Source organism: Talpa europaea, assembly GCF_964194135.1.
Source record: "Talpa europaea genome assembly, chromosome: 11".
Taxonomy (NCBI): Eukaryota; Metazoa; Chordata; class Mammalia; order Eulipotyphla; family Talpidae; genus Talpa; species Talpa europaea.
In genome coordinates this window covers 71,457,337-71,484,566 of record NC_140078.1, presented here as the reverse complement: position 1 = coordinate 71,484,566, position 27,230 = coordinate 71,457,337, and the positions used below count along the sequence as shown (strand labels likewise).

The 27,230-nt window shown below is 57.4% G+C and overlaps 3 protein-coding genes across 6 annotated transcripts in view; all 3 read right to left on the bottom strand.

Moving 5' to 3' along the window:
• Positions 1-5,082, bottom strand: part of PFKFB4 (6-phosphofructo-2-kinase/fructose-2,6-biphosphatase 4) — a gene marked incomplete at both ends in the record, with an annotated part of 33,143 nt that extends 28,061 nt beyond the window's left edge. For 3 of the 4 annotated variants that reach the window (XM_084246752.1, XM_084246755.1, XM_084246753.1), the window contains one exon: positions 825-921. In XM_084246752.1, the coding sequence (XP_084102878.1) occupies positions 825-921 (97 nt within the window). Of the gene's footprint in view, positions 1-824; positions 922-5,018 lie in introns of those variants that run through there. The other variant, XM_084246754.1, reaches the window with a different exon arrangement.
• A 1,463-nt stretch (positions 5,083-6,545) lies between these two features.
• Positions 6,546-6,842, bottom strand: UCN2 (urocortin 2; the record flags this gene model as incomplete). The annotated part of the gene is made up of 1 exon (XM_084246989.1): positions 6,546-6,842. The coding sequence occupies one exon, from the start codon at positions 6,840-6,842 to the stop codon at positions 6,546-6,548; it is 297 nt and encodes a 98-aa protein (XP_084103115.1).
• Positions 6,843-8,529: 1,687 nt separating this feature from the next.
• The window catches only part of COL7A1 (collagen type VII alpha 1 chain), a gene marked incomplete at its 5' end in the record, with an annotated part of 31,024 nt that continues 12,323 nt past the window's right edge, over positions 8,530-27,230 (bottom strand). Inside the window, 74 exons of the mRNA XM_084247763.1 lie at positions 8,530-8,717; positions 9,000-9,203; positions 9,307-9,423; positions 9,647-9,733; positions 9,854-9,886; positions 10,452-10,500; positions 10,669-10,722; positions 10,820-10,897; positions 11,061-11,177; positions 11,282-11,344; positions 11,778-11,840; positions 11,914-11,967; positions 12,048-12,101; positions 12,355-12,435; positions 12,736-12,771; positions 12,967-13,038; positions 13,584-13,655; positions 13,802-13,858; positions 13,940-13,975; positions 14,464-14,499; positions 14,725-14,769; positions 14,875-14,934; positions 15,092-15,127; positions 15,274-15,345; positions 15,523-15,630; positions 15,771-15,830; positions 15,912-15,947; positions 16,631-16,675; positions 16,763-16,807; positions 16,959-17,000; positions 17,077-17,112; positions 17,232-17,300; positions 17,429-17,509; positions 17,588-17,623; positions 17,726-17,788; positions 17,868-17,900; positions 18,112-18,156; positions 18,283-18,318; positions 18,434-18,469; positions 18,813-18,857; positions 19,020-19,082; positions 19,193-19,237; positions 19,313-19,381; positions 19,562-19,615; positions 19,697-19,732; positions 19,832-20,032; positions 20,114-20,236; positions 20,359-20,394; positions 20,678-20,725; positions 20,843-20,878; positions 20,977-21,012; positions 21,121-21,216; positions 21,337-21,372; positions 21,444-21,479; positions 22,374-22,418; positions 22,505-22,558; positions 22,959-22,994; positions 23,226-23,306; positions 23,398-23,433; positions 23,514-23,549; positions 23,625-23,705; positions 24,033-24,080; positions 24,312-24,356; positions 24,605-24,676; positions 24,904-24,948; positions 25,130-25,165; positions 25,269-25,349; positions 25,434-25,469; positions 25,565-25,624; positions 25,706-25,759; positions 25,932-25,964; positions 26,317-26,349; positions 26,442-26,477; positions 26,561-26,605. Of these exons, the coding sequence (XP_084103889.1) occupies positions 8,701-8,717; positions 9,000-9,203; positions 9,307-9,423; positions 9,647-9,733; positions 9,854-9,886; positions 10,452-10,500; positions 10,669-10,722; positions 10,820-10,897; positions 11,061-11,177; positions 11,282-11,344; positions 11,778-11,840; positions 11,914-11,967; positions 12,048-12,101; positions 12,355-12,435; positions 12,736-12,771; positions 12,967-13,038; positions 13,584-13,655; positions 13,802-13,858; positions 13,940-13,975; positions 14,464-14,499; positions 14,725-14,769; positions 14,875-14,934; positions 15,092-15,127; positions 15,274-15,345; positions 15,523-15,630; positions 15,771-15,830; positions 15,912-15,947; positions 16,631-16,675; positions 16,763-16,807; positions 16,959-17,000; positions 17,077-17,112; positions 17,232-17,300; positions 17,429-17,509; positions 17,588-17,623; positions 17,726-17,788; positions 17,868-17,900; positions 18,112-18,156; positions 18,283-18,318; positions 18,434-18,469; positions 18,813-18,857; positions 19,020-19,082; positions 19,193-19,237; positions 19,313-19,381; positions 19,562-19,615; positions 19,697-19,732; positions 19,832-20,032; positions 20,114-20,236; positions 20,359-20,394; positions 20,678-20,725; positions 20,843-20,878; positions 20,977-21,012; positions 21,121-21,216; positions 21,337-21,372; positions 21,444-21,479; positions 22,374-22,418; positions 22,505-22,558; positions 22,959-22,994; positions 23,226-23,306; positions 23,398-23,433; positions 23,514-23,549; positions 23,625-23,705; positions 24,033-24,080; positions 24,312-24,356; positions 24,605-24,676; positions 24,904-24,948; positions 25,130-25,165; positions 25,269-25,349; positions 25,434-25,469; positions 25,565-25,624; positions 25,706-25,759; positions 25,932-25,964; positions 26,317-26,349; positions 26,442-26,477; positions 26,561-26,605 (4,317 nt within the window). The 3' untranslated portion in view covers positions 8,530-8,700. The remainder of the gene's footprint in view (positions 8,718-8,999; positions 9,204-9,306; positions 9,424-9,646; positions 9,734-9,853; positions 9,887-10,451; positions 10,501-10,668; positions 10,723-10,819; positions 10,898-11,060; positions 11,178-11,281; positions 11,345-11,777; positions 11,841-11,913; positions 11,968-12,047; positions 12,102-12,354; positions 12,436-12,735; positions 12,772-12,966; positions 13,039-13,583; positions 13,656-13,801; positions 13,859-13,939; positions 13,976-14,463; positions 14,500-14,724; positions 14,770-14,874; positions 14,935-15,091; positions 15,128-15,273; positions 15,346-15,522; positions 15,631-15,770; positions 15,831-15,911; positions 15,948-16,630; positions 16,676-16,762; positions 16,808-16,958; positions 17,001-17,076; positions 17,113-17,231; positions 17,301-17,428; positions 17,510-17,587; positions 17,624-17,725; positions 17,789-17,867; positions 17,901-18,111; positions 18,157-18,282; positions 18,319-18,433; positions 18,470-18,812; positions 18,858-19,019; positions 19,083-19,192; positions 19,238-19,312; positions 19,382-19,561; positions 19,616-19,696; positions 19,733-19,831; positions 20,033-20,113; positions 20,237-20,358; positions 20,395-20,677; positions 20,726-20,842; positions 20,879-20,976; positions 21,013-21,120; positions 21,217-21,336; positions 21,373-21,443; positions 21,480-22,373; positions 22,419-22,504; positions 22,559-22,958; positions 22,995-23,225; positions 23,307-23,397; positions 23,434-23,513; positions 23,550-23,624; positions 23,706-24,032; positions 24,081-24,311; positions 24,357-24,604; positions 24,677-24,903; positions 24,949-25,129; positions 25,166-25,268; positions 25,350-25,433; positions 25,470-25,564; positions 25,625-25,705; positions 25,760-25,931; positions 25,965-26,316; positions 26,350-26,441; positions 26,478-26,560; positions 26,606-27,230) is intronic.

Sequence of the window (27,230 nt, the reverse complement as noted above, 5' to 3'; positions counted from 1 at the left end):
AGTTGGACTAAATGTTCTGAGATCACTGCCAACTTGCAAATTCATTACAATGCTTCAGTTACTCCAAAAACGAATCTTTGTTTTTCCTGATAATAAAAAGGCTGCAGACTCATTTAAGGACAAGCAGAAACAGAAAGTCAAGGAAATAGATTAAACACCCAGGACTCCAGGAAAGATGAGCCCCTTAACAAGCCTGTGAATTTCTGCATGTGTCCTAGCTGTTTAGCCCTCTAATTTTGCCAGTCACCCGTGACCACTTGCACATGCTTATACACCCATGAGCACAAGGATGGGCTCCTATGGCACAGTGTTCTCACTGCAGGTGCCTGAAAAACCTCCCAAAGCTGGGTTTCAGGCCCAAAGGGGTGAAGGCCAAGGGGACCCCTCCTCCCACCGGATGACTAGGCACCCTTGGGCCTTTGAAAATTCTGGGCTCAGAGAGATCAAGCGATTCCCTAGGTCCAACACAGCTCAGAGCCCAGTCAGACCACCGGTCTACCCCTTCTGGCCCGCAGAGAGGACAGCCCCACGTTCAGAGTCCGCTCGGGATTTGAGGTGGTGGGGACAGAGCGCTGAGAAGGGGGCGGGTCCTCTCCGAGGTGGTGCCGGCCAAACCTAGCCCCCTCTGAGCTGAGACGCCACCACGTACCAGTCCCCACCCCCTGCTCTGCCACACCTGTTCCGTCCCCCACCTGTTCCTGCTCTCCTCCCACGAATCCTGGCGGCGTCGCTAGTCCCGGCTCCCCACCTGTTCCGGGTAGGCTGCCGTGGGACCACTGCCCAGGCGCTCTACCTCCCGCCCCTGCGCGCGGACCCCGCCTCACCACGGCGCTGGCAGGCGTGCAGAACGGGTCGCCCATTGCTATACGGCATCCAGATTTTCTTCAAAGGGTTCTGGGTCAGTTCCCGTGGGGACGCCATCCCGGTCCAGGATGAGTCGACTGCGCGACTTCGGACCCAGTAGCGGGGCCACCTCGGGCCACTTGAGGTCCCGCCCCTCGGCCCCGCCCCTCATCCAACAGCGGTGACGCCGACCCAACTCCCTGTAGGCCCCGCCCCGGAGCGAGCGGGCTCCACCCCGACTGAAGAGGGCCGGGCCTTCGAGTACGCATGTCCACCCAGCCCGCGCGCCGCTCGCGGCCCAGCCGGCCCGAGGCGCCGGCCGGGATCGAGAGTGCGCATGCCCAGTTCTCAACGCGCCCCAGGCTCGGATTGTGCAGGCTCCGCCCCGGATGCGCGCCGAGCCGGGCACACCCGCCCGAACGCGCGCTAGGCGCAGGCCTCTCCCATGGCCTTGCACTGGGGCACCACAGTCTCACCACCAGGGAACCCCGGGTTCCGCTCCTTGCCACGCATGACCTCAGGGGCCCCAGAAGGGAGGGGTTTGCATGCGATAGAGCCTGAACCACAGGACTTGATAACGCTAGTAAGTGTCCAGTAGACCCAGCTGTCAGGCTGTCAACTCCATAGCAACCCGCCAGTCAGTGCCCCTGACCTTCTCTTGCCAGCCCTGGGACTCCCCCTGCGCACATGGCTCAACCATGCTGAAAAAGCCCCTTTATTTTATGGAAAGGGACACAGTACAAATTTGATCATGTTTCTCTCTCTGCCTTGGCCAGCTAAACCCCAGCCCACCTGGCACACAAGAGCAGGACCTTTTAACCATGCTTTCTGGGGGGGCTCACTGAGTCCTGGCAGTGGGGCTTATTTCTTCTTCCAGGATTTCATTTTTATAAATTAAATTTTAAATCATAAGTTTACATATATTTTTTAATTATAGTTTCTTTTAAGATTTATTTATTTATGCATACAAGAACTGGGGTACAGGCCAGAGGTGCCAGGGGTGACAGGATTCACCAGAGACAGAGTGGGGAGCAGAACAGGCAGACTGACTGAAATACACTGCTGAAGGGAGCAGCGGGAGAGACCAGAGAGGTCTGACGCACCATGTGGGTAGCTCCCCGGCCGGCTGGGATCGAACCCGCACTGCAGAGACTGTGGACAGCTTCACAGCGCTGTGCTCAACCGCCTGCGCCACCAGGGAGGCCCTACATATATTTTCAAATGAGCTTTTGTATCTTCATCAGGAAAATGGAATGCACACATCATCAATCTTACAAGGTTCTGGTATAGATAAGAATCTGGTATAGAATGGAAAACTCATTCTAACACACATTAATGTTATCACTTATATTGCTATCTCTCTCTTATCTCTAAATCCACAGTGGAGGTAGTAAGGGCCAAGGGAAAGATCCAGAAGTTCAGGAACGCCTGGTTCAGTGTCTTTCCATTCTGCTTTCTCAGCCCAGCCTCTCCAAGTTTCATACACTTTGTGCTCTAGCCCCCACCCACACTGGTGGAACCTGGGTCACACTGCCTTCTATCCTTGTCCACCAAATCCCCTGGCAGGATCATTGCATCCTTAAGCTCTCAGTGCCCAATGTGTGCCCGGCCAGGAGCCAGGTGCCAGGGGCATGGAGAACAAGTCTTAACCCAGTACACCATGGGGACAACGCCCCCTTCCTCTGGCCTCCTTGCCCCTGCGTTGGGTTAGTCCTCCACAGCCCTGCAGAACTTGGCAAGGAACTTTTCAATGATTCTGATATAGATATCTTGCCCATTTCACAGGAAATGAAAGTTCAGGAAGTTCATATATTGAAACCCAACCAGACTTCCCTGAAACCGTCTCTAGATGCCAGCCCTGTCCTAGACAGTGTTCACCACTTCCTCCTTCATGTTCTCTCCGCAGTGTCTACCACCCACCTCTCCACCTCATGCCTAGGAGTTCTGAGTACATCCACAAGCAGCTCCTTATGGGCACATTGCCCCTATCATCTGCTTCCACTTCTTCAAAGCCGCTCGTTCTGTTCCTGAGACAGACAGCCCTCCTATCTGTGTCCTGGTCACAGCCAAAGCCATCCCGGGGCTGTCCCAGCCTCAGAGAACTGTTAGTGCACTCCTACACCCCATCTAACCCCAGCACTCTCTGCAGAAACGACCTCCTCCAGCATTCAGACACACAGCACCTCCTTAGGCCTGCCTGCTCTCTTCCCAGACTTCCTGGGATGTTAGGCAAAGGATCAAGAGGCAGCAGGGGGCCTCCCCTGGGTGGTGCAGGTGATTGAGCACAGCGCTGTGAAAATTAGGTTTGATCCAGCCAGCCTGCAAGGCAGACCTCTCCTGTGGCACCCGCTGCTCCCTTCAGCAGTGTATTTCAGTCAACCTGCCTGTTCTGTTCCCCACTCTGTCTCTGCTGAATCCTCTCACCCCCCGCAACTCTGGCCTATACCCCGGTTCTTGTATATATAAATAAATAAATCTTAAAAAAAAAAAAAAAAAAGAGGCAGCAGAGTAGTTCAGGTGGCCAGGGCCATTTCTAGGAAGCCATCATGACCAGACAGTCTGGGCCTGACTTCCCAGGAAATGCAATGGTTTTACACCTCCCACTCTTCCCCAGTCTGACCCTGGACTGACTCAGACACACCCTCCTCAGTCCCTATATCCAGAACAGCCACAAATCAACAGCAGAGGAGCCTGGACTCCTCCCCAAGGCCAAAGTCTACATCTGCTCTGAAGACACTCCCCATCGCTTTTCCTGTGGCTCTATCCCTTTGGAAGAAACTGAGGAAGAGAAGGACCTAGCATCAAAACCCAGCCAACAGTGCAGGAGGGACTCAGTTCAACTCTGCCCTCTGAAACCTCACCATCCACACCTGGCACTATCGCCAAACTTCCTACCTTGACACCTGTGCACTTGTTTGTTCCCTCCACTGAAATGCTCTTCTGGCTTTCTGTGCCCTCAGGATCAGTAATGCCCAATAGATTAACTCATGCTTTCCTCTCCTTGGAGTCATCCCAAAGTGAGGTAGCTAACTTGGCCAGGGGTAGAGGGTATGCTGGGATATCAGAGTGCACGCCTACGTGGACATGTCCTGCTCAGCTTCTCCCCACCATCATCCTGCCTGGCACTGGTGGGCTTCTGTGGTGTCCTCTGCACTGACCAGTAGACCTCCTCCCAGTGTCCCTGGCCACAAGATATGGCGTGGCCAGAGTCTTCAATCCTCAGTTCTCAGTGTTCAGACTCTTTCCAGTCCCTGTATCTGCTGGCTAGTCCTGGCCAAACCGCCACACCACCCTTTGCAGCATAAAGACCCAGCAGCCTCAGTGCACTCTACACAGACCCACATGTGATGCACGAAAGTGCATGTATACACATAGCTGCATGCGTACACACTCAAAAGCCCTGTGCCCAGGCATGTGCAGAGACAGGCGGGCTGCAGTGGGGCCTGCTGCTCTCTGCTGCCTCCCTTTCCACTTCCCTCTGCCACCACTGGGAGGTGTGGGGAGTTCCCAGGAGTTCCAGCTTCCTCTGGCCATTCTTAGCCAAGAGTGTCCCTGGGCCCAGAACTCAGGGAGTGTGAGGTTCCAACCCAGTAATAGGGAGCCATGTGACCAAGCTGACTGTGAGCCCTGGTCAGTACCTGCAGATCCCAGCCTGGTACACGGTATACAGTAGGTGCTTACGGTGACTCAGGACCATCCAGTGTACACAGTAAGGGCTCAGAGAGGATCATGACCAGGACAGAGCACACAGTAGGTGCTTAGAGCAGCTCAGGACCAGCAAGAGGCACACAGTAAGTATCCTAAAAATACTGGCTTAAGAAAAACTTCCTAAATGAGCTCCCCAAACTGGCATGACCCCCCAGAAGGAAATGGACAAATGTGACCCCTTGGAGGACAGCAAAGGGCAGAGTGGGACGGCCTCAGGCAGCTCCAGCTGGCTGTCCCTCCCCCGGCTGAAGGAAGAAGCTATTTATAGTTCCCCCTTGGCCCAGCCCCCTCTACCCTGCGAGGCAACAGTGACCCCCCTCCTCCAGGCCACTGACAGATTGATGCCCCCTCAGAAAACCCCTATACATGGAGAGACCCCTCACACCTTCACACACCTTCCAACACTAACCCCACAAAGCCCAGGTCTTTTCCCAATCCCCCACCCTCACCAAGCAGCCCATGCCTACCCTGCCTGCTGCTCCCTGACCCGGGGTCTGTCAGGGAGCTGCCTCCTTCCGTGCCTCTGTCCATCCTGCAACAGAACTGGCCTTGGCCGCCACCCCCCCGCAGCTTGGAGTCGGGCAACCCCGCCCTCCGCCCTCCGCCCTCCCGGGTTCTGGAGAAAGCCCCAGCCAGCCCTTCAGCCCTGCCTCTCCAGCCCCGCCTTAGGCCCGCCCCCCCAGGGCCGCTTCCAGTTGAGAGATCAGCGCCAGTGCCCCCACCCCAGGCAACCACGCTTCAGCCAGTATGCCTTTCTCTCCCGCCAGAGTTGTCCACACTGCCCAGTGTCTGCCCTTGTCTCTGGCTGGAGTTGGCTCTACTGCCCAGAGTGCCTGCCCATGTGCAGGCAAGCATGGCCACGCTGCCGGGAGAGCCAGTCCCATCTCCAGCCCAACAGTGGAGTTGGGAGTGTGAAATCAGGTAACACTCCCTGCACACCAAGGAACCAGGCTAGTGGAATGGGGGCTGGGGAGGTAGGGAGGAGGGCAGCGCGGCCAGGTGCCCCTGGGTCTCACTCTGATTCTCGGGTCTCATTCTCCAGTCACTATCTTTATTGAGCACTTCCCATGTGCCAGAACCTCAAATACATCTTGTCAGTGTTCACAAGAAATTTGGTGGCATCACTTTGTTTTACAGATGACAAAACTGAGGCTCGGAAAGGTGCGCTCACCTGCTCAGGACAATTCAATAAGGAGGGGCAGGGCTGTACTGGAGCCCCAGCAGCCTGAACCCCTCTCCCCTGGGGCTGAGGCTGTGAGTCAAGGGTGTGGGTAAGAACACTGCCCTACTGTGTGTTATGCTTGCTTTATGCAAGTTTGGGGACAAGCACCTGTTCCTCCCAGCCTCGTCACATAGCCGCACCTTGCTCTCACACGCTCACAGCTGTCAGATCCATGGAGACACAGCCACACACGCACACACACCCCCAAGGCGAGGCTGCCACAACCACAGCCACAAACTTCCCACATCTGAACATTCATGCCTGGAGATGACCTGCATGGCCCCATCCATCTGAGGTGGGTGCTAGGTGCATGCGACTCCCTACTTCCACCCCAGCGCCTCCCTGGGTGGTGACCTATGGGAAACAGGCCTGGTCTTAGGTGGACTGGTCTCAGGTGTAGTGTTGAGTTCCTGAGCTGAGGTTCCTATAAGTGGCATGAGGGACCACGTGCAGCGGCGTCTGGATGCTCTGTGATTGTGTGGCAAGACTCCACATGGTAGTGACCTTCCATGGTAGTGTCCAAGTGTCCAGACAGACTGTCCATCTGCGGGGCTCCCAGGTGTGGCGAGACTCCACTTGGCAGCAACCCAACATGGCACTATCCAACTGTAACTCTGTGAGACACTCAGTTGGGATGGGATACCATGTGACAGTAACCCCGCATGGTGTGTCCAGAGGCACTATGCCCAGATATAGCACCATCCAGCTCTGTCGCTGCCCTCCAGGTCTCCCTGTTCAGGGGGCCCCATCATGGTGACCGCCTCCCTCAGGCTCAGCGGCGGCCAACATGGGCTAGGATATGAGAATTGATGGCCGCCTGTTCCCTCACAGCCCTAGCCCGGGCCTGCTCCAGTAAGATCTGCAGAAGGCCGACAGGGACGTCCAGTGAGAGTGTGATGCGGGGGCCAGGGCGGGGGCCAGAGCTGGGGCTGTCCGAGGCCGCAGGGTAGGGAGTGGCCAGGGTAAAGTTCTGAGGGAGGAGCTGGAAGGCCGGGACAGGAGTTGCTGGGACAAGCAGGGCCCTGCTCAGGATCAGGACCATCAGCATCAGCAGAGGCCACCTGGTCATCGTGTGGTCCAGCTGCGAGGGAAAAACAGGTTCAGGGCAGGGGTACTGGTCAGCTATGGCTCATGGACAGAGAGAGACAGGAAAAGCAGAGACAGAGATTGAGGGGTAGAGATTAGGGACGTCAGGTCAGGGACACAGAGAGACAGAGACAGAGAGGAGAACATCAAGAAGAAAGCCAGAGTGAGACACAGAAAACCAAGACAGAGTTGTACAGAGAGGGGTCAGAGAGGCAGAATGAGAGCTAGATACAGAAGAGGAGAGGGAGTAGAAAGAGAGATGAATGAGATGAGGCTGAGTGAAATAGAAGCAGACGGAAGAGATCAAAACCATTACAGAGACAGAGAGCTTGATGGAGATAAGGATGCAGAGAGAGGGGGGCCTCCCTGATGGCGCAGCGGTTGAGCGCTGGTTCGCGAAGCTGCCCGCAGCCTCTGCAGCGCTGGTTCATTCCCCGGCTGCTCCCCGGCCACCGGAGGAGGGTCCCACATGGCGCGCAGACCTCTCCTGCCGCCCGCTGCTCCCCTCAGCAGTGTACTTCGGTCCTTCTGCCTGCTCTGCTCCCCGCTCTGGCTCTGGTGAATTCTCTCACCCTCCCGCGCTTCTGACTGTACCCAGTGCTTGTATAAATAAATAAATAAATAAAAATAAATCTTAAAAAAAAAAAAAGACACAACCTATGAAGCTATCCACAGCCTCTGCAGCATGAGTTCGATCCCCTGGCCAGCCAGGGAGGTGATCCACATCGTGCGGCAGACCTCTCCTGACTCGCCCGCTGCTCCCCTCAGCAGTGTATTTCAGTCTGTCTGACCCCACTCTGTTCTGCTCCCCACTCTGTCTCTGGCGAATCCTCTCACCCCCCACACCTCTGGCCTGTACCCCAGTTCTTGTGTGCATAAATAAATCTTAAATAAAAAAAGAGTGAGTTCATTTAAAAAAAAAAAAAGGATGGAGAGAGACTGACAAAAGGAAAGTCCGAGGTCTAAGCAAGAGAAACAGCAGGTCTAGGACAAAGAGGGGTAGAAATGGTGGTGCTCGAGGTAGAAAGCAGTCAGAGACCCCTGAACCCTCTCAGGTCCAGACACCTCCACTAACCCAAATCCCAGATCCACTCAACCCCCAGGACCCTGCCCATCCGGACCCCATTCCTACCAGTACCAGCCTCCAGGCTCCGCTGGGGGTGAGTCGGGCTGCTGAGGCTGCCTGGGGCTGGGGCCAGGCAGTGCTGCGCTGTGGTCTCACCCTCTTCCCTCCTTAAGGGCCCTTTATCTCCCTCAGCGCCCTGGGATTGGAGCTAAAGCATGCTTCCTGGCATGAAACAGTCCCCCACCTATGACTCAACACCTCCTGGGGGGCAGCGTGGACACATTCTCAGCCCTGACCCCATCTACTCCGTTTTGGGGACAAGTAGTGGGATGAGTGTCACAGGACAGTGACCAGGACTCTGCACCCATGTAAGATACTACTGACCTCCCAGAGAAAACCTGCCTCCCCCACCACACACACCCTTGTCTGCAAATAATCACAACAGAACCCTGTTAAAACAGCAGCTTTAATGCCCCCCAGAATCAGCACCATGTCATCACAGGCTTGGGTCAAAGGGCGGGTCAGACGCAGTCACATCCGCTCACTGCCCACAGCCACCCACACTGAGTCATCTGCCAGGGAGGCAGAAGCCACAATGGGGGTTTGTCCACAGGGGGGAAGGCTAGACCCACAGGACCAAGTCACTGAAATAACGGACACGCACATGCACGCTCACGTGCACACAGGTCACTAGCACCAAGGGGAGGGACAGCAGGGTCCTGCTGAGACACCAGTTCCTCCAGGGGACACAGAACTTCAGCTCCTCATTGGCGCCTCAGCTCTGGGCAGCACCTGGCAGGGCAGGTTGGGAGGTGTCTTTAGCCATCTGGTCTACCCAGCATGTCAGCCACAGAGAAACATCGGGGACAGGCCTCACTGGGAAGGGAGCTGAGAGCAAGTGGGAGTGGGGGCTCTGGTCTACACGGGGTCTTGAAAGGAGGGAATGTGAAGGGGACCATACGGGCAACTCCACAGCTAGAGCCCTCTATTTAGTTCTTTTGCCTGGAGGTCTGTCCTAGGTCCCCCAACCTCAGGAGGCTTCTGACCCACAACCTAATCTAGGTGGGCTCATACCTGTCCCCTGGCTCTGGGCCACCTGGGGCTGGCAGCGGCGCTCACAGGCCTCGCGGGTCCCAAAACGGTTGGCATTCCCTCCGCAGCCACCGTAGACGAAGGGGTGACAGGCCTCCCTGCCACCTGCCACAGCCCGATGGTACCAGCGCAGGGTGTAAGCAGTACAGGAGCCCTCATCCAGTGGAAGCAAGCAGGGGTCTGGAGCTGATGGCGTCAGGAGGTCAGCAGGGGTGTGGGAATCACAGAGGGGGGTCAGGAGAGGTCAGCGGGAATCAGCTCTTTCTGCCCCTATCCCATCATACCCCACCCCCCCTGGGCCAGTCCCCATTCTCACCATCACCATCCCAAGGAGCCTCAGGGTCCTGGTATTCCTCCACAGAATACTCAGAGTATTCGTACTCGTCGTCCTCAGGGGGCACTCGGCCTGCATAAGGGTGGGGTGTGCTGTCACCGAGGCACTGCTGGGTCAGGTTCGTGCTGCCCAGTCCTGGTCTCAGGGTGGGCAGGCAGCACAGGTGTCCCATGTGTGCACAGGGTGTTCGTGCAGGTGCCCTGCGTGCAGACTTTATGCACGTGGCCTGTGCCAGGCAAGCGTGAGCCCCTGCTCGAGTCTGTGCCCCACCCACACACGGGTGCAGTGTCCTCACCTTCCTCTTCTGCATGCGAGACCCGGAGCACTGGCACAGGATGGAGCGGGGAGCCGGCGGTGTCTGCAGCATAACTAGGGAGGGGTCCTGGAGCACAGGGCCCTGGGGTCACTGGGGCTTCACCCCAGCCAAGAGGACTAGTAACGGGCACAGCAGGACCTTGGGTGAGGAAATTCCAGGAGCAGAAAATACCAGAAAACTACTCACGTGATCCAGATGCAACAAACTGGCCCTGGCAGGCTGGAAGGGGCAGAGAGGGGCAGAGAGAGAGGCGATGACAGGGAGAGCAAGACACAGAGATGGAAAGAAGCAGGGAGAGAGAGGAGACACACACACGGGGGTAGAGACAGACAGAGTGACAGAGAGATGACAGGAAAAAAGAGGACACAGGGTGGGGAGCAGGGAGAGAGAGAGAGAGAGAGAGAGAGAGAGAGAGAGAGAGAGAGAGAGAGAGAAGCAGAGAAGCAAAGGGCAAGAGACACAAAGAAACAGGTAGGCATGAAGACAGACATGGGAGGAAGGAGACAGAACTTCACTCTGATGTCCCGATGGAGCCCACAGCACCCCGCCTCCTCTGGCTCCATCGGGTTCTACTCATCTATCAACATCTGCCTGTGTGCTTCCATCTGGGGAGGGCCTGTCAGATGTCACTCCTGAAGTACTTGTGCCCTTCTGCGTAAGCCATCCACCTCTGCCCATCTTCTTGGCTGCTGGTCCCCCAAAGTTCTGAGGACCCTGACTGTCCCTGTCTAGGGGTGCTGGGGTGTAATGGGAATGGGGATTCTCTGGGTTGGACCCCACTTACCGCAATGCTGACTCAATTCCTGACGCACAAAGCCCCGAATGTCACCCTCCTGGGGGCACAAGACAAAGATCAATAAGAACCCATGGATCATAGGAGGGACACAGGGCACACGACAGAGGGACCATAGAGAGACAGCATCCATCAGGGGCCCAGACCCAGGGGATTAGGGTATCGGGTGCAGGAAGCAGGGCTCCAGCCCACCCAAGCCCACACTCACTGTCAGAGCAGCTTCTCCCTTCTCACCACGGGGGCCAACAGGTCCTGGCCGCCCCTGTGTGCAAAAGGTGGGACCAGACTGTGACTTCTGATCTCATGGACACCAATGGTCACCCCAATCTCTCACCCCAAGACCAGGAATTCCCACTCACCTGCTCCCCTCTCTCTCCAGGGGCTCCCGGGGCCCCAGGGGCACCCACCACACTTTCTCCGGGGGGACCTCGCTCACCCTATCAGGCATGACCAAGTGAGCAGGGTCAGAGGCCAAGGTGGTCAACAGCAAAGCAAAATAAGATCATAGGTTCAGGAGTTGAGGCAGGGATATTGGGGGAGGGTCAAGGTTGGAAAGGTCAGGGAGGTTTAGGGTCAGGAAGCAGAGTCAGGGCCCCTTACCTTCTGGCCCTGAAGTCCCTCAGGACCTTTGGGACCAACACTCCCAGGTGGCCCAGGGAGACCAATAGAACCATCATTGCCCCTGGGACCTGGGGGGCCCCCAGTTCCTGGGAGCCCCTAGGGAGAGATTGGTGAGAGTCAGTGGTCAGGGCTCCCCAAAATGGGCTCACTTCCAGATAGTATAATCTCCTCAATTGATCATAACCTTGACCACAACTTACCCGCTCCCCTTTCTCACCCTGGTCACCCTTGGGTCCAAGTTGCCCATCAAAGCCTCGGTCACCCTGGCAACAGAAGAAGCATGCCTTGGCTTCCCTCAGCGCAATCCCCATGATCCTCCTGGCCCCACGACCATGACCTTCCATGACCCAAGCACATGTGACTCTACCCGTTCAGGACCGTCAAACCGCTATGATCCCCATAATGTCACCCCCACTGTAGCACTCCTTGCCCTACTCCACCTATTTCCCTTATACCGGCACACTGACCTCCCCACCAATCCCCACCCACTGCAACACTGCAACCCCTCAGTCCTGATGTGCATATCCCTGCTGCTCCACCACTCATCTCACAACACTGCCCACCCTGAAACCTCGAGACCCACCCCACTTCACCCCCAATGACCCAACCTTCCTTGATCTAAACTCCCCATGACCCTTCTGTGCCCTTCCCTGCCCCATCCTGACCCCCCAGAGTCACTGCCCAGAGACCCCATACCTTGGGACCGATCAGGCCTTCTTTCCCAGGGGCTCCCGACTGACCCGGTATACCCGGTTCCCCCTGGAAAAGAAAAGACATGAGCTGGGCCCTGCCCACCCATCCTCTCCCTATTTGGGGTATGCCTCACACTCACCATATCTCCTTTGCGTCCTGCCAGCCCGGGGCGGCCTGGGAAGCCAGCTTCTCCCTGCAGGCACCAGGTGGAGGGGTCAGCCCAGACTCCAGGCCCCAGAGCACCCACATCCCTGTCAACTGTCACCATTGTACCTTGTCTCCCTTTTCTCCGTCCAGGCCACAGGCTCCCTTGACCCCCCGTTCACCCTGAGGGGGAAAAAAAACAAGTGGAAAAGTGACCTCCAGATACCTCAGCCTATTACTCTGATCCTGAAATCAACTCTCCAAACTGGCCACAAACATGCTAACCTCTGACCTTCCTACCTCTGATGTAACACCCCACATTCAACCATGTCAATCCCAACATCCAACCCCAGATACCTGAACTCTGACTCCAGATACCTCACCCTCCAACATCAGGCCTTCCTGATCAGGAAAAAAACCCAGTCCCTTTTCCTACCTTAAGGCCCCGGGGACCCATGAAGCCAACATCTCCTTTTTCTCCTCGGATACCAGGGGCTCCATCCTGTCCTGGGGATCCCTGGGCCAGAGAGGAGTCAATGCAAGGTCAGGGGAGGTCAGTGAGGGATCAAAGGGAATCGCTCAGGATTAATGCGCAGGGAACTCTAAGGAGGTGAGTCACCACTGGACGCCAGGGCCGGTGGAAGGACAGGGTTTTCCATGGGGACAAGGGTCACCAAGGGGATCAGCAAGTGGAGTGGGACCATCACAGGGGTTACTGTGAAGGTGGGGCCCCTGGGAAACATGAGAGCACTCAGTCACTATAAGATCAAAGGCTACAACATGAGGATGGGGGCCCGTGGGAGCAAGGACATCTTACCGGGTCACCAGGGATCCCTATAGCACCAGGTTCACCCTATAGAGAGTGGAGATGAGGGAGGGCGGCCCCTCAACGTGATTGTCCCCCAATGACAGCCACCCAGTGACTCTGCAGCTTTGGCTGCACACAGACCCCATATGGCCAACAGTGAGGGAGACTGGACACTCTCCAACACTCAGAGGACAATCGTGGGGCATGTGTGTCCACCGGCTATGCTGGGGTGGGACTTGCCTTAGGCCCAATGAGTCCACGTGCTCCCAGAGCGCCTGCTGAGCCCTTGTCACCAGGATCTCCCTTGGCACCCTGGGGGAGTGACCAGGAGAGGGACACAATCAGGACCAGACCAGATTGGGAGACTGGAGTCTGACTGGATCCTGCTAGCCAGGCAGAGTTCACACCCTACCCCCGGCCCACCCCAGTGACTCCTGCCTTCCAGGCTGTGCCGTGGCAGGGCGAAGCTGGGACTTGTTCTGTGGAGTGGTTCATTTCTCACCCCAAGACACCCCCAGATTCGTGCCCCTCCCTCCCACCGTTGTGCTCCTAACCCTACCTGGAGTACCCCTAATATCCATGGAGCCCCCTTTTTATTTACACAGGGCCTCTCATAGACGCACAGTCCACAGGGCTCCCCTCCTGACTGCAAATTAAGGCCCTTGAGCTCTCCGCAGAGCCTCATCCTCTCAGCCACCCTGTAGAGCTCCACAGCCTGCTGAGTGCCCTCTCCCTTTGACCCCGAGAAAGTCCCCCTCCCTTCCTCCTCTGCTGTCCTCACAAACCCTCCAGAGAGCGCCATAGTCTACAGGACCTCCCTCCTGACCCCACATAGAGGATCCCGCTCTTCCCCATACCTTTTCTCCAGGGTCACCGCTCTCTCCCCGGGGTCCTTTGTCTCCATCTGTGCCCCGAGGCCCTCGTTCACCCTGGATCAGCGTCAGAAGTCAGGGTCAGGGGCTGCCAGCCCCTCACTCTCTGAGATTTGAGCTCTCAGATCTTCTGACCCAGTCCCTCAGAAGCCCCTCATGTACCCAAGGGGGACCCGGTCTACACATGGATCAGACCCACTCACCATGTCCCCCTTGGCACCCTGTGGCCCCGGAGGCCCCAAAATCACGGCTGAGTCACCCTAAGTGGATAAGGGGCAGTCAGAGGAATCAGGAGCACCTTCACTCCTCCACCTCTGCCCTCCCCCCATGCCCACACTCACCTTGTCACCCTTTTGCCCCGCAGTTCCAGCATCACCCTGTTGGGTAGAAGAGTGTGAGTCTCACCCAGATGAAGTTTTTTTTTTTTTTTTTTTTTGAAGACTACGAAAGTCTTTTTATTTTTTCATGTAATGATGTAAAACATAAATGTTGTCTTGGCATATAATCACATATAATCTTTCCTCTCACTTGGCAACCAGCAGATTGGGGAATTCAGAGAACTGCTCTAACTCCCTACAGAGCATAGTATATTAGTATTCCAGAAGTTTATTCCAGCCCACTCTCCCTTTATACTCCAAAACATCTTCATTGTGGTGTTTGATAAGACAGAGCCACAAGAAAACGGAGGTGCCCAAGGTCACTCCAACTTCCAGCCAGCTTGGTTTGTGCAGAGAACTTTAATAAGGGAGGCTGAGCAGGGCCAGCAGCCTGGAATAGGGGTGCAACCCTGCAGAGGAGACCCAAATTCTGAATTACAAGATCCATCCCCACCCCAACTCAACCCCAATTTCCCCCACGTCCTTACCTTTTCCCCATGCTCCCCACGGCTGCCTGGAGGCCCCTGGAGGAGAAGAAGACTATCAGCTAAGGGAACTGGGGGGTTCGTGGGGCAGCTTAGGGGGTAGGGGAGGACTAGAGGGCTTCCAGAGTATAGGGGAGACAAGGGACCAAGAGTAAACCAGGAGAAGCAGAGGACCAGAGGGCTGCAGAGAGTGTCCTGGGAGCACAGAACTCACGGGCAACGGACTAAAGTCCCACCACGGGTGCTTTTCCCAAGGGGACTCACCATGAGTCCTCGGGGTCCCTCCTGTCCTGGGCGACCATCTTCACCCTGGATGGTGACATTAAGATCATTGACTCAGAAGTTGGAAATCAGAGATGTGATGAAGTGGTCACGCCGGTCACGGGCTGTGGCTGCAGAACAGGACGTACATACCCGGGCACCTGGCTCCCCACGCTCGCCTCGGGCCCCCGGCAGCCCTGCTCCGGGGTCCCCCTGGAGATCAAAAGGACACCGAAGATAAGCGAGGGTAATCAGAGGGGGTCAGAGGATCACAGGAGGCTAGTGAAGATAGGAAGGGTGACAGGGGCCAGTGGGGGCTGGAAGGGGTAACAGGGGTACAGGAAAGAGTCAGCAGTATTATCCCATCTACCTTGTCTCCTTTGAGTCCAGAGGTCCCAGGGGCTCCCTGTGGACAGAGTGAAATGAGGGTCCTGTGACTCAAAAAGGCACCCCCCTCCAGTCATGCAGTGTGGCAGAGTCCCCAGAGTAAGTCTCCCCGTGGACAGACCCCAGGCACAGGGACCGTGTGGGTGCTAGGGCACTTCTACTCACCACTGACCCTGGTGGTCCAGGCGGCCCCAAGGGGCCTGGGGCTCCTTCTCTCCCTGGGAGGCCTGCCAGACCCTACCAAAAATTAAGACAAAAAAAGCAGAGCATAACTTGAGAAACTTCCTCCCCTCTGCCCTCCCCAAGATTGGGATGCCCCAAGGTTGGACCCAGGCCCCATCTCTTCCTCACCCACTACCAGATTCAAGGTGCTGAAGTCACCAAGTCCCCTCAGGCTGTTCCCAGCACCCTTACCCGCTCTCCAGTGGGGCCTGGCTGACCCGTCTCTCCTCGAGGGCCTGTCTGACCAGGAAATCCAACAACACCAGGAGCACCAGGTTGTCCAGGGGGGCCCAAGTCTCCCTGGTGCAGAGACAGCAAAGGGAGGCACGACCCCAACACAACTCCTTCTCAGGACTGGTCCACAATACCCTCTTCTTCCCGCTGCCAAGCCCCCTCCCCCCCCCCCGCTGCCCCCACCACTGTGATGGGCATCAACTCACCTTCAGACCTGGAGGACCAGTTGGACCAGGGGGACCCTGGATCCCAGCTCCTGGGTCACCCTTCAAGGAGAGAGGGGTCATATGAGGCTCAGGGAGTCTCAGGACCATGACTCCCAGCAGAACATTTTGGAGTACACGTACCTTGTTACCCTTGAGTCCTGGAGCCCCTTTCTGACCCTAAAAAATAAAGTAAGCAGAACTTACGAGGGTGGGAACACAAACTCAGAACATAGGGACAGCCCAAAAATATTCCCAGGGGAGCTCAGATGTGATCACAGACACATGGGAACTCAGGCATGTGAGCAAGCCAAGGCTCACGGGAGCGCAGAGGCGACCACACACTCCCGAGAGCACAGAGGAGGTGACCACAGACACGTGGGACTCACACATGAGCACAGACTCAAGGCACGACAGATGTGAGCACAGATGCATGGGAGCTCAGGCAGGAGCAGGAACCCTGACACATCCCATTCCAGGTTGCTGAGATGCGCACCCAGACATGACCTAGACACATGGGGCGCAGGCCGGAGGAGGAAAGGGGCAGTATGGACACATGACCCAGGAGAGGCCCACAGAACTCCAAAGGGCACTGAGGCCGGGAGGTGAGACATGGTGAGGAACACGTGACCTGGGAGCGGCACGTGGGAGCAAAGACGGGGAGCCAGAGGCCTGCGAGTATGGAAGCGAAGAGCTCATGACCCCTGCCTGTTCCCCAGAGCAGGACCTGAATGCTAGCCTGTGGTGGGGCTGGGCTCGGGCTCGGGCTAGGGCTCAGGTCTCTGCACAGGCCCAGGCACGGTCCGTGTCCACAACTGCACGCCCCAGCCCAGGCTCAGACCTTGCCCAGGCCCCAGACTCACATCTTCCCCAGGATCTCCAGACTCCCCTGCACGGCCAGCTTCACCCTACACAGAAAGGGTGGTGAAGGGGCTGGACCCCAGCCTTACCCCTCCCTGCCCCATGCTCAGGTCCTAGTGGCGGGTCCACCTCACCTTCTCACCGCGTGGCCCCGGCAGTCCTCGGTCACCTTTGGCTCCCTGTAGAGACGGGGCAGGAGGTAATATGGGTGTCAGCGTCACAAGCAGAGGAGACTCAAGGAGGGAGGCATGAGGCCCAGTGGGGGGCATACTGTGGAAGCTGAGGGTCACGAGGGTGGGTAAGCTATGCTGTCTGGGGCGCCATACTCACCGGCTCTCCCACCAGGTCTCCAGCAAAGCCTCCAGGGGCTCCCTGATAAGAGAGAAGGATGAGTGGGATTCCTTGGTTCTCCCCACTTAGCTCCTCCCCCCAGGCCTCCCACACTCACCTTCTCTCCTTTTGCTCCAGGGGGGCCGACTGCAGCCTGCAGGGAATGCCTGCTGAGTTACCTTGTTTCCTCCCTTTGCCCCACCCCCACCCAAAACTTGGGGAGAGGGGACAGGGAAGCTGGTAGAAAGGATGGGTGTCAAGGTTAAAGATCACCTGTCCAGGGGCCCCCATGGGTCCAGGCTCTCCTTTAGGTCCGACAGGGCCGGGCAGACCTGGTGACCCCTAAGGCAGAGCAGCATGAGAAGCTGCTTCTCTCCTACCCTGCCCTCCTGCCCACCCTTCACCCTCCAGGCACACAACTGGGCACAGGGGCCCATGCAGGCCTGCAGCAAGCTCCCCCCAGCACATACCGGCACACCAGGGGCTCCTCTGTCTCCATCTTTACCACTGGCACCATCACGACCTGGGACTCCCGGCTTCCCTGTCTCCCCCTGAGAGGGAGGAGCTGTCAGGGACCTGTCCACTCAGCCCCTGGTCCCTGGAGCCCAGCCCTGATCCCCAAGACTCACCACTTGTCCAGGCAAGCCCGGTGGCCCCTGAGGACCCTGAGGAAGACAAGTCAGATGTAAGGAGGGACATAAGACATGAGACTAGGACTTGGGAGAACATGGGACCCAGAAGGCAGGTGCATGGCAGGGCTCACTCACCACAAGGCCTGAAGAGCCAGGGGGGCCAGGAAGCCCCACAGCTCCAGTGGGTCCAGGGAGACCCTGAGGGAAGAAAAAGTTCAAGGAGATGCCAAGCCCACCCCACTCCCTTGGAGTCTAACCCATGAGCTGGGCCACTCACCCGGCCTGGTGGTCCTGTCTCTCCAGGCTCTCCCTGCCAAAAACCGAGATCGTGTGACTCCACAGGTGGATGAGAAGCTCCTCAGCCCCAGTCCACAAGCAGAGCCCCCATGGACCAGGTGCCTTGGTGCTCAGCCTCACTGCAGGGCAGTGACACCCCAGAAAACTGACAAGTGTTAACCTGATGCAGATGCGGCTTGAAGGAGCCTCCTTCCAGCCACATACCTGGGCACAGCCATACTCACCTTCAGGCCAGAAGGTCCCTGGGGTCCTGCAGGGCCAGCAAGGCCCTAGAGAAAATTGTCAAAGGGTGAGAATTATCCACCTGCTCAGGAATTAACACACATATGGCCTGGTTCATCAGTAGGGACCAATGCCTGTTCCACCCCCACCAGACAGTGCCTCCCATCACTCACCGGGGCACCAGATGGTCCTGGGTCTCCATGGCCACCCTATTAAAGAGAGAAAATCTGAGGCTGGAGAGCCAGTACGATGGGGAAACTGAGGCAGTAGCACCCATTGTGGAGATTGGGCACATGATGGAGGCAGGAGGAATGGGGTACTCACCGCTGGGCCAGGAGCCCCCCTAGGACCTTGTTGACCCTGAATGAAGAAAGAAACTGCTGAGCCTCAGTCTGGGCCTCCTCACTTGAGCCTGTTCCCACCCTCTGGAGCCTTTCCCTGGGGGGGCCGCCCATCTCAAGCACAGATTAATCCATACCCAGGGCTGTCCCTCATGAATTCAGATAGGTACACTCACACGTGCGTGCGTGCTCACACACACACACCACCTTTCACAGATGTCACACATCTGCACTCACACCTGCACGCAGGCACAGCACCTCATCTCTGGTGACACACGCAGATGGCAGTCAGCACACAGCAGGGGTGGGGGGCTTGCATGTTCCAGAAGAGCCTGAGCCGGGATGTTTCTACCGCCACTCACCGGCTTTCCTTCAGGCCCAGCCACACCGCGCTCTCCTGGTAGACCCTGAAGAGAGCAGGTTTAAGGCCACACTGCCCTTGTTGCCCCATCCCAGCTCCCCCTAGACAGCCCAGGCAGTGCAGACTGCAGTCCCGCATGCAGGACAACACAAGGGCGAGGCGTGTGCTGGCGTGTGCACAGCATGGCATGCATGGGACAAAGACTCACCGGGCTGCCATCATGCCCCCTCTTTCCAGGCTCTCCCTGGTCTCCTTTGAGGCCTGGCACACCCTGCAAGCAAATGTTGTGCCTTGAATCCCCAATCATTGCCCTGCACCCACATACATACACCCCCAGTATGCCCCCATAGAGGGGGGCAGACATGGCATGGGAGTCCTCACCCTGTCTCCTTTGGGGCCTTGATCACCTTCACTGCCTGGCTCCCCCTGTGGAGATGACATGTCAAGTCAGGTTCTGGTGCCATGCAGGGAGCAACCCCCAAGTTGATCCCACACACTGACCTTAGCACCCTTGAGTCCAGGGGGTCCTTGCTCTCTAGGGAATCCAACACCTGGCTCATCCACAGTCACCTACAAGCACAAGGTCCCGGGGGACAGATGTGTCTGTCACAGAGGCAGGGGGTCATCACAGACCATAAGATCCCAGAGGGTTATACACTCAGAGACACCAGAAGGAGTTTCTGGGACCCAAGCTAATATTGGCCGCCTGGTGACAGCAGCCACAGCCTAGGACAAAGCTGGGGTGATCACCTTGGGGCCAGGGGGGCCAGGAGGTCCAGGCAGGCCAGGAGAGCCGTCTCTGCCCTGCAGAAAAGAAGGCCATGGGGTGGCTGCCCCAGTGCAGCCTCCAGGCAGTCCCACCCTATGAAGCCCAGCCTAGCTCACCTGTTCTCCTCGGTCTCCTTTCTCACCCCGTTCTCCCTGAAGTGCAAATAGCAAGATGAGGTCTATGTGCAGGGGGCGTCCAGCTTTTCCTGGCCCCACTTCCCGGCGGCCCTCCCAGCCAGCCCCCAAGCTCACCCTCTCTCCTGGCCTTCCTGCCTCCCCCACACCGCCAGCCCGGCCTGGGAGCCCAGGAATACCAGGCTTTCCAGGCTCCCCGGCAAGGCCGGGTGGTCCAGGAGGGCCCCTCTCCCCAAGAGCCAGTCCCGGTGGCCCCTGAGGGCCAGGATCTCCGCGTTCTCCCTTCGGCCCACGTTCTCCGGAAAAGCCAAGGGGACCCTGGAGGAGCAGAAGAGTGAATGCTGGTGGCTGTATAACTGCATTCCCCACAGACACCCCCAGCGCGCAGCCAATACGCACCTCTTTGCCTGGGGGGCCCCGCTCTCCCGGGTCCCCCTTGGGGCCACGCCGCCGTTCGGGCACAGGCAGGAAGACGCCAGAGCTCTCATCCCAGGTCTCCACGATCTCACGCAGGGCAGAGGCCTGAGGGGTGGGAGTAGCAGGGCCTGTTACAGCAGCCCCCTCATGCCCTGGCTCTGCCCTATGGGCAATAGTTGCTGCAGGGGCCCCCACCAGCCTCCAAACCCAGTTCCCAAACAGCTTACCTTGATGCCAATGTTTTCCAGCAACCGCTCCACATTCTGAGAACACAAGCTCAGTAAGGGGCTGCCCAAGGAGGAAAATCCCCTGCCTCTGCCCAGAAACAGCCTCCATGCCCTCTTCCCCAGGACTCTTGCCCAGAGGACCCTCGGGTGAGGTTGCTGGAGGCCTCTGGAGCCCCTCCCTGGCATGTCCCAGTGCCCAGTTTGCCCTGAGTGTAGGTTCCAACAATCCCAAAGGGCAGGGAATGGAGCACCCAGGGCAGAATGGTGGGGCCTCATGGCAAGAGGAAGGGGATCAGAGTCAGGTCCCAGCCTCACTCACCCCCACAGTCCCAGGTTCTCCCCTCAGGCCACGCTCTCCGGGGAGGCCCTAGAAACACAAGAAACAAGCTGCTGGACCCCATTTGTGGGGTGGGGTGGTGTATATGTGTGTGTGTGTATGCGGTTGCTATGGCTACCGGGCATGCGAAAAATGTGGGAGTCTCACCTGTTCTCCTTTGAGTCCACTCTCCCCACGGTCACCCTGTGATAAAGAATGACCAGGTGGGGTAAATGCTCCCAACCCTGGTCGGCCCTTCACCATACCCCCCTTCACCATACACACAACATATGCACACTCACCTTGGGGCCTGTGCTTCCTGGAACACCAGGAAAACCCTAAGATATGGCAGAATACAAAGGGGTCACACAAGATCATGGAGTCCCAAGAGTGTCTGGTGGTAGCAGACAGGGCCCTGTTGCTCCCAGAACTGCCCGGACACTCACCTGGCCAGGAGGGCCAACCTGCCCTGGGAGGCCTGGCGGACCTTGAAGTCCAGGGCTACCAGGAGTTCCACGCTCACCCTTAGGTCCATCGTGACCCTGAGGAGGAAGCATCCAGCATCAGGACCATGAGACCCCAGAAGGGTGGAGTCATACAGCACAGGGTGAGGGTCAGGGTGGGGGTGGGGGGCAGAGATTGCATAAGACTCTAGCACTCACTTCTCTCCCAGGGGGGCCGGAATCTCCCTTCTCTCCCTGAGGAAGACAGTTGCTTCAGACAGGGCTCCAGTCTGAGGCCAGAGCAGATTCCAAGAGAGGAACTTTACCTTTCTCCCGACTTCTCCAGGGTCCCCAGGTTCTCCCTGCGGGCAGAGGACTCATATCAGCCCAGTACCTGGCTGCAAGACACTGTCTTGGCAGATCTCAGGGGACGGTGTCTGTGCCTGTAGTCCCAAGCCTCTGCTGTCTCAGAGTGCGGCCTGTGACTATCTGAGTGAGCCGTTGCGCATGGGAGGGCCTGCCTGTGTGGTCTGCTCACCTTCATAACTGACTGTCCATGTCCTATTTCTTTTAACTTTCTAGATAGAACCCCACACAATTGCATCTATCTCTGGGTGGGTGATTGTCCACATGTCCCAGGTGTGTATCTGCATGGCCCTGTGGATCTCTGTGCCCTGGGAGGTAACACCGAGTAGGTGTCTCAGGCTGCTTGCATTATCTTAGCCCATGTATGCACATGGGCTGAGCTTATCTGTGTGTACGCAGGAGGAACATGCGTGTGCCTATCCCTGGTATCTTGGGAATTGTCTATATATCTTGGGATCTGTCTGCAAGTCTTGCGAGTATCTCAACTCGTGTGATCAGATGTGAGTGAGTGGCTATGAATGCACATGTCACCTGTGGGAGTCACAGATGTGCGTCTTACTACATCTCAACACAGATCTGCTTGTGTGCCTGGGCCTGTGTCTTAGCATCTATTTGCGTCAGTGTCAACATGTCTCCAAGTGTCCCTGAATGTGATTTCAGACCAATGTGTCTGCACTGCTCCACCTGTGTCTGGCTCTTTGCTTGTGCCCGGGACTTTGAGCAATCTCGGCAGGTATCGGTCTGTCCAGGCACAAGTCATCATGTCCACCTAGTTGGTTAACTCGCTGTGTCTGCAAGGCTGCCTCTGTGTGTACATGGATGCGTGTTTTAGGATGTTCCCATGTGCCTGGGTATCTCTGGGTATCGCTGTGTGTACCCTGGATACTCACATTTTTCCCGTTCAGGCCAGGTTTGCCATCCTCGCCTGACTTTCCCTGGAGAAAAAGATCATTAGGCAGAAGTCAGGGCTGGGGTGAGGGTAGAAAGGGGACAAAGTGGTAGCATGAAAACCTGAACTCACCGGTGCTCCAGGGGGTCCAGGGGGGCCATGTTCTCCTCGGAGGCCTGGAAGCCCCTGGAAAAAGTCTTTGCTAGCATTGAGAGGGCCCCTGAGATATTCTCTGGGGCACACTCCAGACAGGGAGGACCCCACTAAGATCCTCTTCCAGTGACACCCAGAATTTGATGTCCCATTGAGATCTATGCCTGAGGCAAAGACCCCATGAGTTGGGGGGTCCCTACTGAAATTCAAGGTAAAAAAAAAACAGGACATTGAGGGGCCTCAGGCCCCAAGGTAGAGAAGTTCAGAAAGTGGGACTCTGCTAAAATTTGCCTACCAGGAACTGGGGCCCCACCCAAGGACAAGGTCAGACCAACACCCATTTTGGCTAATGCTATAATAATAACAAGCTGGCTGCAAATTTATATAGGACCCCTCAGCCACCCCCTCCGCCCTAACATTTCCCCTCACTTACATCTCTCCCCGGGTCCCCGGCTTTGCCTGTAGCACCCTAAGGAAAAACTCAAAGTCAGGGAGTCCGTAGTGGTCATGGGGTCAGAGCGACGAGTTCTTACGAACTAAAGGCCTGCTTGGCTGTAACATCCTCCACCCCAGCAGGGCTCTAGATTCAGCGTACCCATCTGGCCCTACAGCTCATCATAACCAAGATGACCCAGGTGAGGCTGCGGCATGTTTAGGGGCCAGGGAAGAGTGCCACTAAGCAGTGACCACCATGACTCACGTGCAGCCCTGGGGGGCCAGGGGCTCCAGGTTTCCCATCCAATCCACTCCGGCCATCCAGCCCAGGGGGGCCCCGATCACCCTGAGGAAAACAGAGTGGTAAGGGGCCTCAACGGATGAGATGGAGAGCTAAGAATCCAAGTTCACAGTGAAAAACCTCCGTGCTCACTCACCTTCTCTCCTGCAGGGCCTCGGACCCCTGGGTCTCCCTGGAGAGCAGGACAAAGGTCAGATGAGAGATCAGAACAAGATGGGGCCTTAGACTGATGGGGCATTGTGTAGAACTCACCTGGGGGCCTGAGGGCCCCCGAAGTCCATCAATACCCTAAGGACAGAGGGAGGAAGAAATCAGAGCAGGCCCTCCAGCCCCAGACCTCCCCATGGGACCAACCACACTCACCCTCTCCCCAGAGGCTCCAGGGGGGCCGGGGTCGCCCTTGGGTCCTCGAGGACCCTCTTGTCCACGGTCCCCAGGCTCTCCCTGTGGCAGAGACAGGCATGTTAAGGGAACAGCGCTAGGGCCACAGACAGACCTGTCATGGGGCCACTGGGATGCTTTCATAGGCTCACAGTGTCACCCCACCCACAGACCCTGATACCTTCTCTCCAGCTCCAGGCCCCGTGTCCACCTGTGGGAGGAATGACTGATGAAGAGAATGGTTCAACAGGGCAGGTAGAGGTGGTGAGGGGGCTTGTGAAGGGCTGTGGGATCAGTGAAGTTATCAAGGGGTGGGGGAAAGGAGTCTATGGATGGGATGAGGGGACACAGGGTGGAGTCAACAAGCAGGTGAGGGAGAGGACAGAGGACCAGGTCCAGCTCAGCCCTTACCAGCCTTCCAGGGGCTCCTGGGGGACCCTGGGAATGGAAATCGTTATAGTCACCAGGAGCCCTGAGGTCCCAGAGCACAGCTCAGGTTTGCCCAGGCTCAACTCTGACCCCGAGTTCCCTGCAGTTCACCAACGCCAATCCCCAGGGGGCAGGGCAGGCCTGGAAGTGGCCACCACCTGACCTCTAGGCCCCTTATGTGGGCACTGACCAGAACGAGCACCTCCAAGTCCCCGAGCCCAGAACACCAGCAATACTCACTGGTTCCCCACGGTCACCCTTGGGTCCAGATGGTCCAGGGCTGCCCTGCAGAAAGTCAGGGAGTCGGGTTACTCAGGATAAGTAGATGCTTTGAGGGGTTTTAGAAACATCCTAAGGACTCATAGGGCTCCTGGTGAATTTTTGGGGGCTGTGATGAAGGGGGCCATAGGAAATGAGGATTCTGAGGGTTTAGATTGTAGCAATGGGTGGCAGGATTGAGTGTTAGGAATTGAATGGCTGGGGGTGGGGGGCTGCAGTGGGGTTGCAGTCAAAGGCCAGAGGTTAGGGCTTACATTTCGTCCATCCTCTCCAGGATCTCCCTGGTCTCCCTTCTCACCCACAGGTCCCCGAGCTCCAGGTAGCCCCTGAGAAGAGCAGCAAGTCTGAGACAGACCCTCCCAACATTTTGCAGTTTCCTCCACAACCCCCCATACTTCCCAGGCTCCCCATCACCATGAAAACCACACTAGACTTGCCTATCACCCCATGCCTTTCTCCAGACTCATTGCCCATTATCCCCCTCAGAGCTTCTTGTCCCTTCGTGCCCACCTCCGAACAGTTCTCCCCGCCCCTGGCTTCTCCCAAGCCTCACCCGAAGGCCACGCTCGCCAGCTTTTCCAGGCAAACCTGGGTCACCCTGGTGATGGAGAGAAAGCCACACGCACAGGCGAGTTAGGCTCAAGCCAACTCAGGGAATGGGGAGAGAGAAGAGCGGAGCACCAGCTGGAAGGCAGGCAGGGCTGGTCTGGTGACCTGCAGAGCCCCCAGCCCCCGGGGATTACAGTTCAAGCAGAAATCACAGTGGGTAGGAGTCTTACCGGGGGACCCTCATCGCCTTTCTCCCCAGCTTCACCCTGTGAGACATGAGAGTCAGCCCTGATCCCAAGCCCTGTCAGAGATGCTGACAATGCACCAGCTCCCTTGTGTCCCAGGACTCCCCCAATTCAGTCTCCTTACATCTCGTCCTCGAGGGCCAACAGGTCCTGGGGAGCCAGGCCGCCCAGGGTCTCCCTTTTCTCCAGGAGGCCCCGAGTCACCCTGTGGAGGAGGCAAGAGTGAGGTTGAACATAGCAGCCAGTGACCCCGGAAATGCTGAATTTACCTAAGGTTCCAGGTACTCACTGGAGGTCCAGCTCTGCCGGTGAGGCCAAGGGGACCCTGTGGGGTTGGGGAAGGGGGATAAGACTTAGCTGGAGCTCCCAGGCACCACCTCATCTCCCTCTGTCACATTCCCCATCCCCACATTTCTTCACCCGGTCTCCAGGGTCTCCTTTGGGGCCGGGGTCTCCAGGAAGAGTCAACCCAGGTAGGCCCTATGGTTCGGGAAAGTATCAGCAGTCAGGGGGGTACGACCTTCATCTGCTCTACCCCCTAAACCTTTCCCCTTCACTCACCCGCTCCCCTTTGACTCCAGCAGCTCCTCTGGGTCCAGTGAGCCCTACATCTCCCTGGATGTAGAAAAGATTGTCAGCACCATCCCCAGGGTCTATGACTCCCATGACCCCCCATGACCCAGCTATCAAGCCACAACTCTCACAACCTTCAGTGTAGAGCCAAAGGCAGGTCCTGTGACCTTGACCTCCCCCTATAACCGCCTCCTCTCACTCATGCCAGACTTACCTTTTCTCCCTTGGCTCCCGTACCATTAGGTCCCTGAAAACAAACAGGACAGGCACAGCTTGACCCCACCTGGGGTCATAATACCACAGCTCAGTTGGGATCTCGTGGGGGAGGGGGAGTGGATATAGAACTAGAAGGTGCAGAGCTCAGTCTCTGCCCAGAGGTCACAGGCTCCCCACTGAGCAGGGCAGAGGACACAGAGCTCACAGCCAGAATGGGGGTCATAGGGCCACAGGTTCACAGCCGAGTCAGGAGGCGGAGAGCTACAGAGTTCCAAGGCTGCCCAGGGTCCCAAGGTTACAGGGTCACGGCCTGGGACACTGGTTTACAGGCGGGTCACTGCTCAAGGTCTGTGCTGTGTTCAGAGCCCTCCTTCACTCACCACCACTGCAGGGTGCCCAGGGAGACCAGGCTCCCCCTGTGGAGAAAAGACAGAGGCAGGAATGGGATCCAAGGCCCCAGTGTCCCCCTGTGCTACCAGAGGGAACTGGCTCCCCATCCGTGACACACCTTCTCTCCTCGGCGACCAGGGGATCCTGGTGGTCCCTGCATGTGGAGAAAGCATGAGCCCAGGAGGGGAGGAGCACATGAAAGCCCCACTCCTGGTCCCACCACAGTCACAGACTCACCTCAGGACCCTCAGCTCCAGGACGTCCAGCAACTCCTGGAAGCCCCTGGGGAAGAGGAGCAAGAAATGTTGATCCGGGTGGATGGGGGCAGGGTGATTATGGCAAACGAGGGCTGGAGGTTGGGGATGTGGGCTGGAGAGGCATCATGGAAATCAGGCAGGAGACAAACACCCCAGGCAGCAGTCAGTCCCCACAGGAAGTTAAGGTGAGTTCAGCAGAAATTCAAAGTGGGCCCTACCCACTTTTTTTTTTTTTTTTTAAAGATTTTATTTATTTATTTATTTATTTATTTTATTTATACAAGCACTGGGTACAGTCAGAAGCGCGGGAGGGTGAGAGAATTCACCAGAGCCAGAGCGGGGAGCAGAGCAGGCAGAAGGACCGAAGTACACCGCTGAGGGGAGCAGCGGGCGGCAGGAGAGGTCTGCGTGCCATGTGGGACCCTCCTCCGGTGGCCGGGGAGCAGCCGGGATCGAACCGGCGCTGCAGAGACCGCGGGCAGCTTCGCAACCCAGCGCTCAACCGCTGCGCCACCGGGGAGGCCCCGGCCCTACCCACTTTTGGGGTTAAGCGTTAGCTCCTGCAAGTGAAGAGGAGTGGAGAGACAGGGCAGTGGGGGTCAAGGGTGAGAGCTCAAAACCAGGAGGGGGCAATGAGCCCAGTCAGCTGG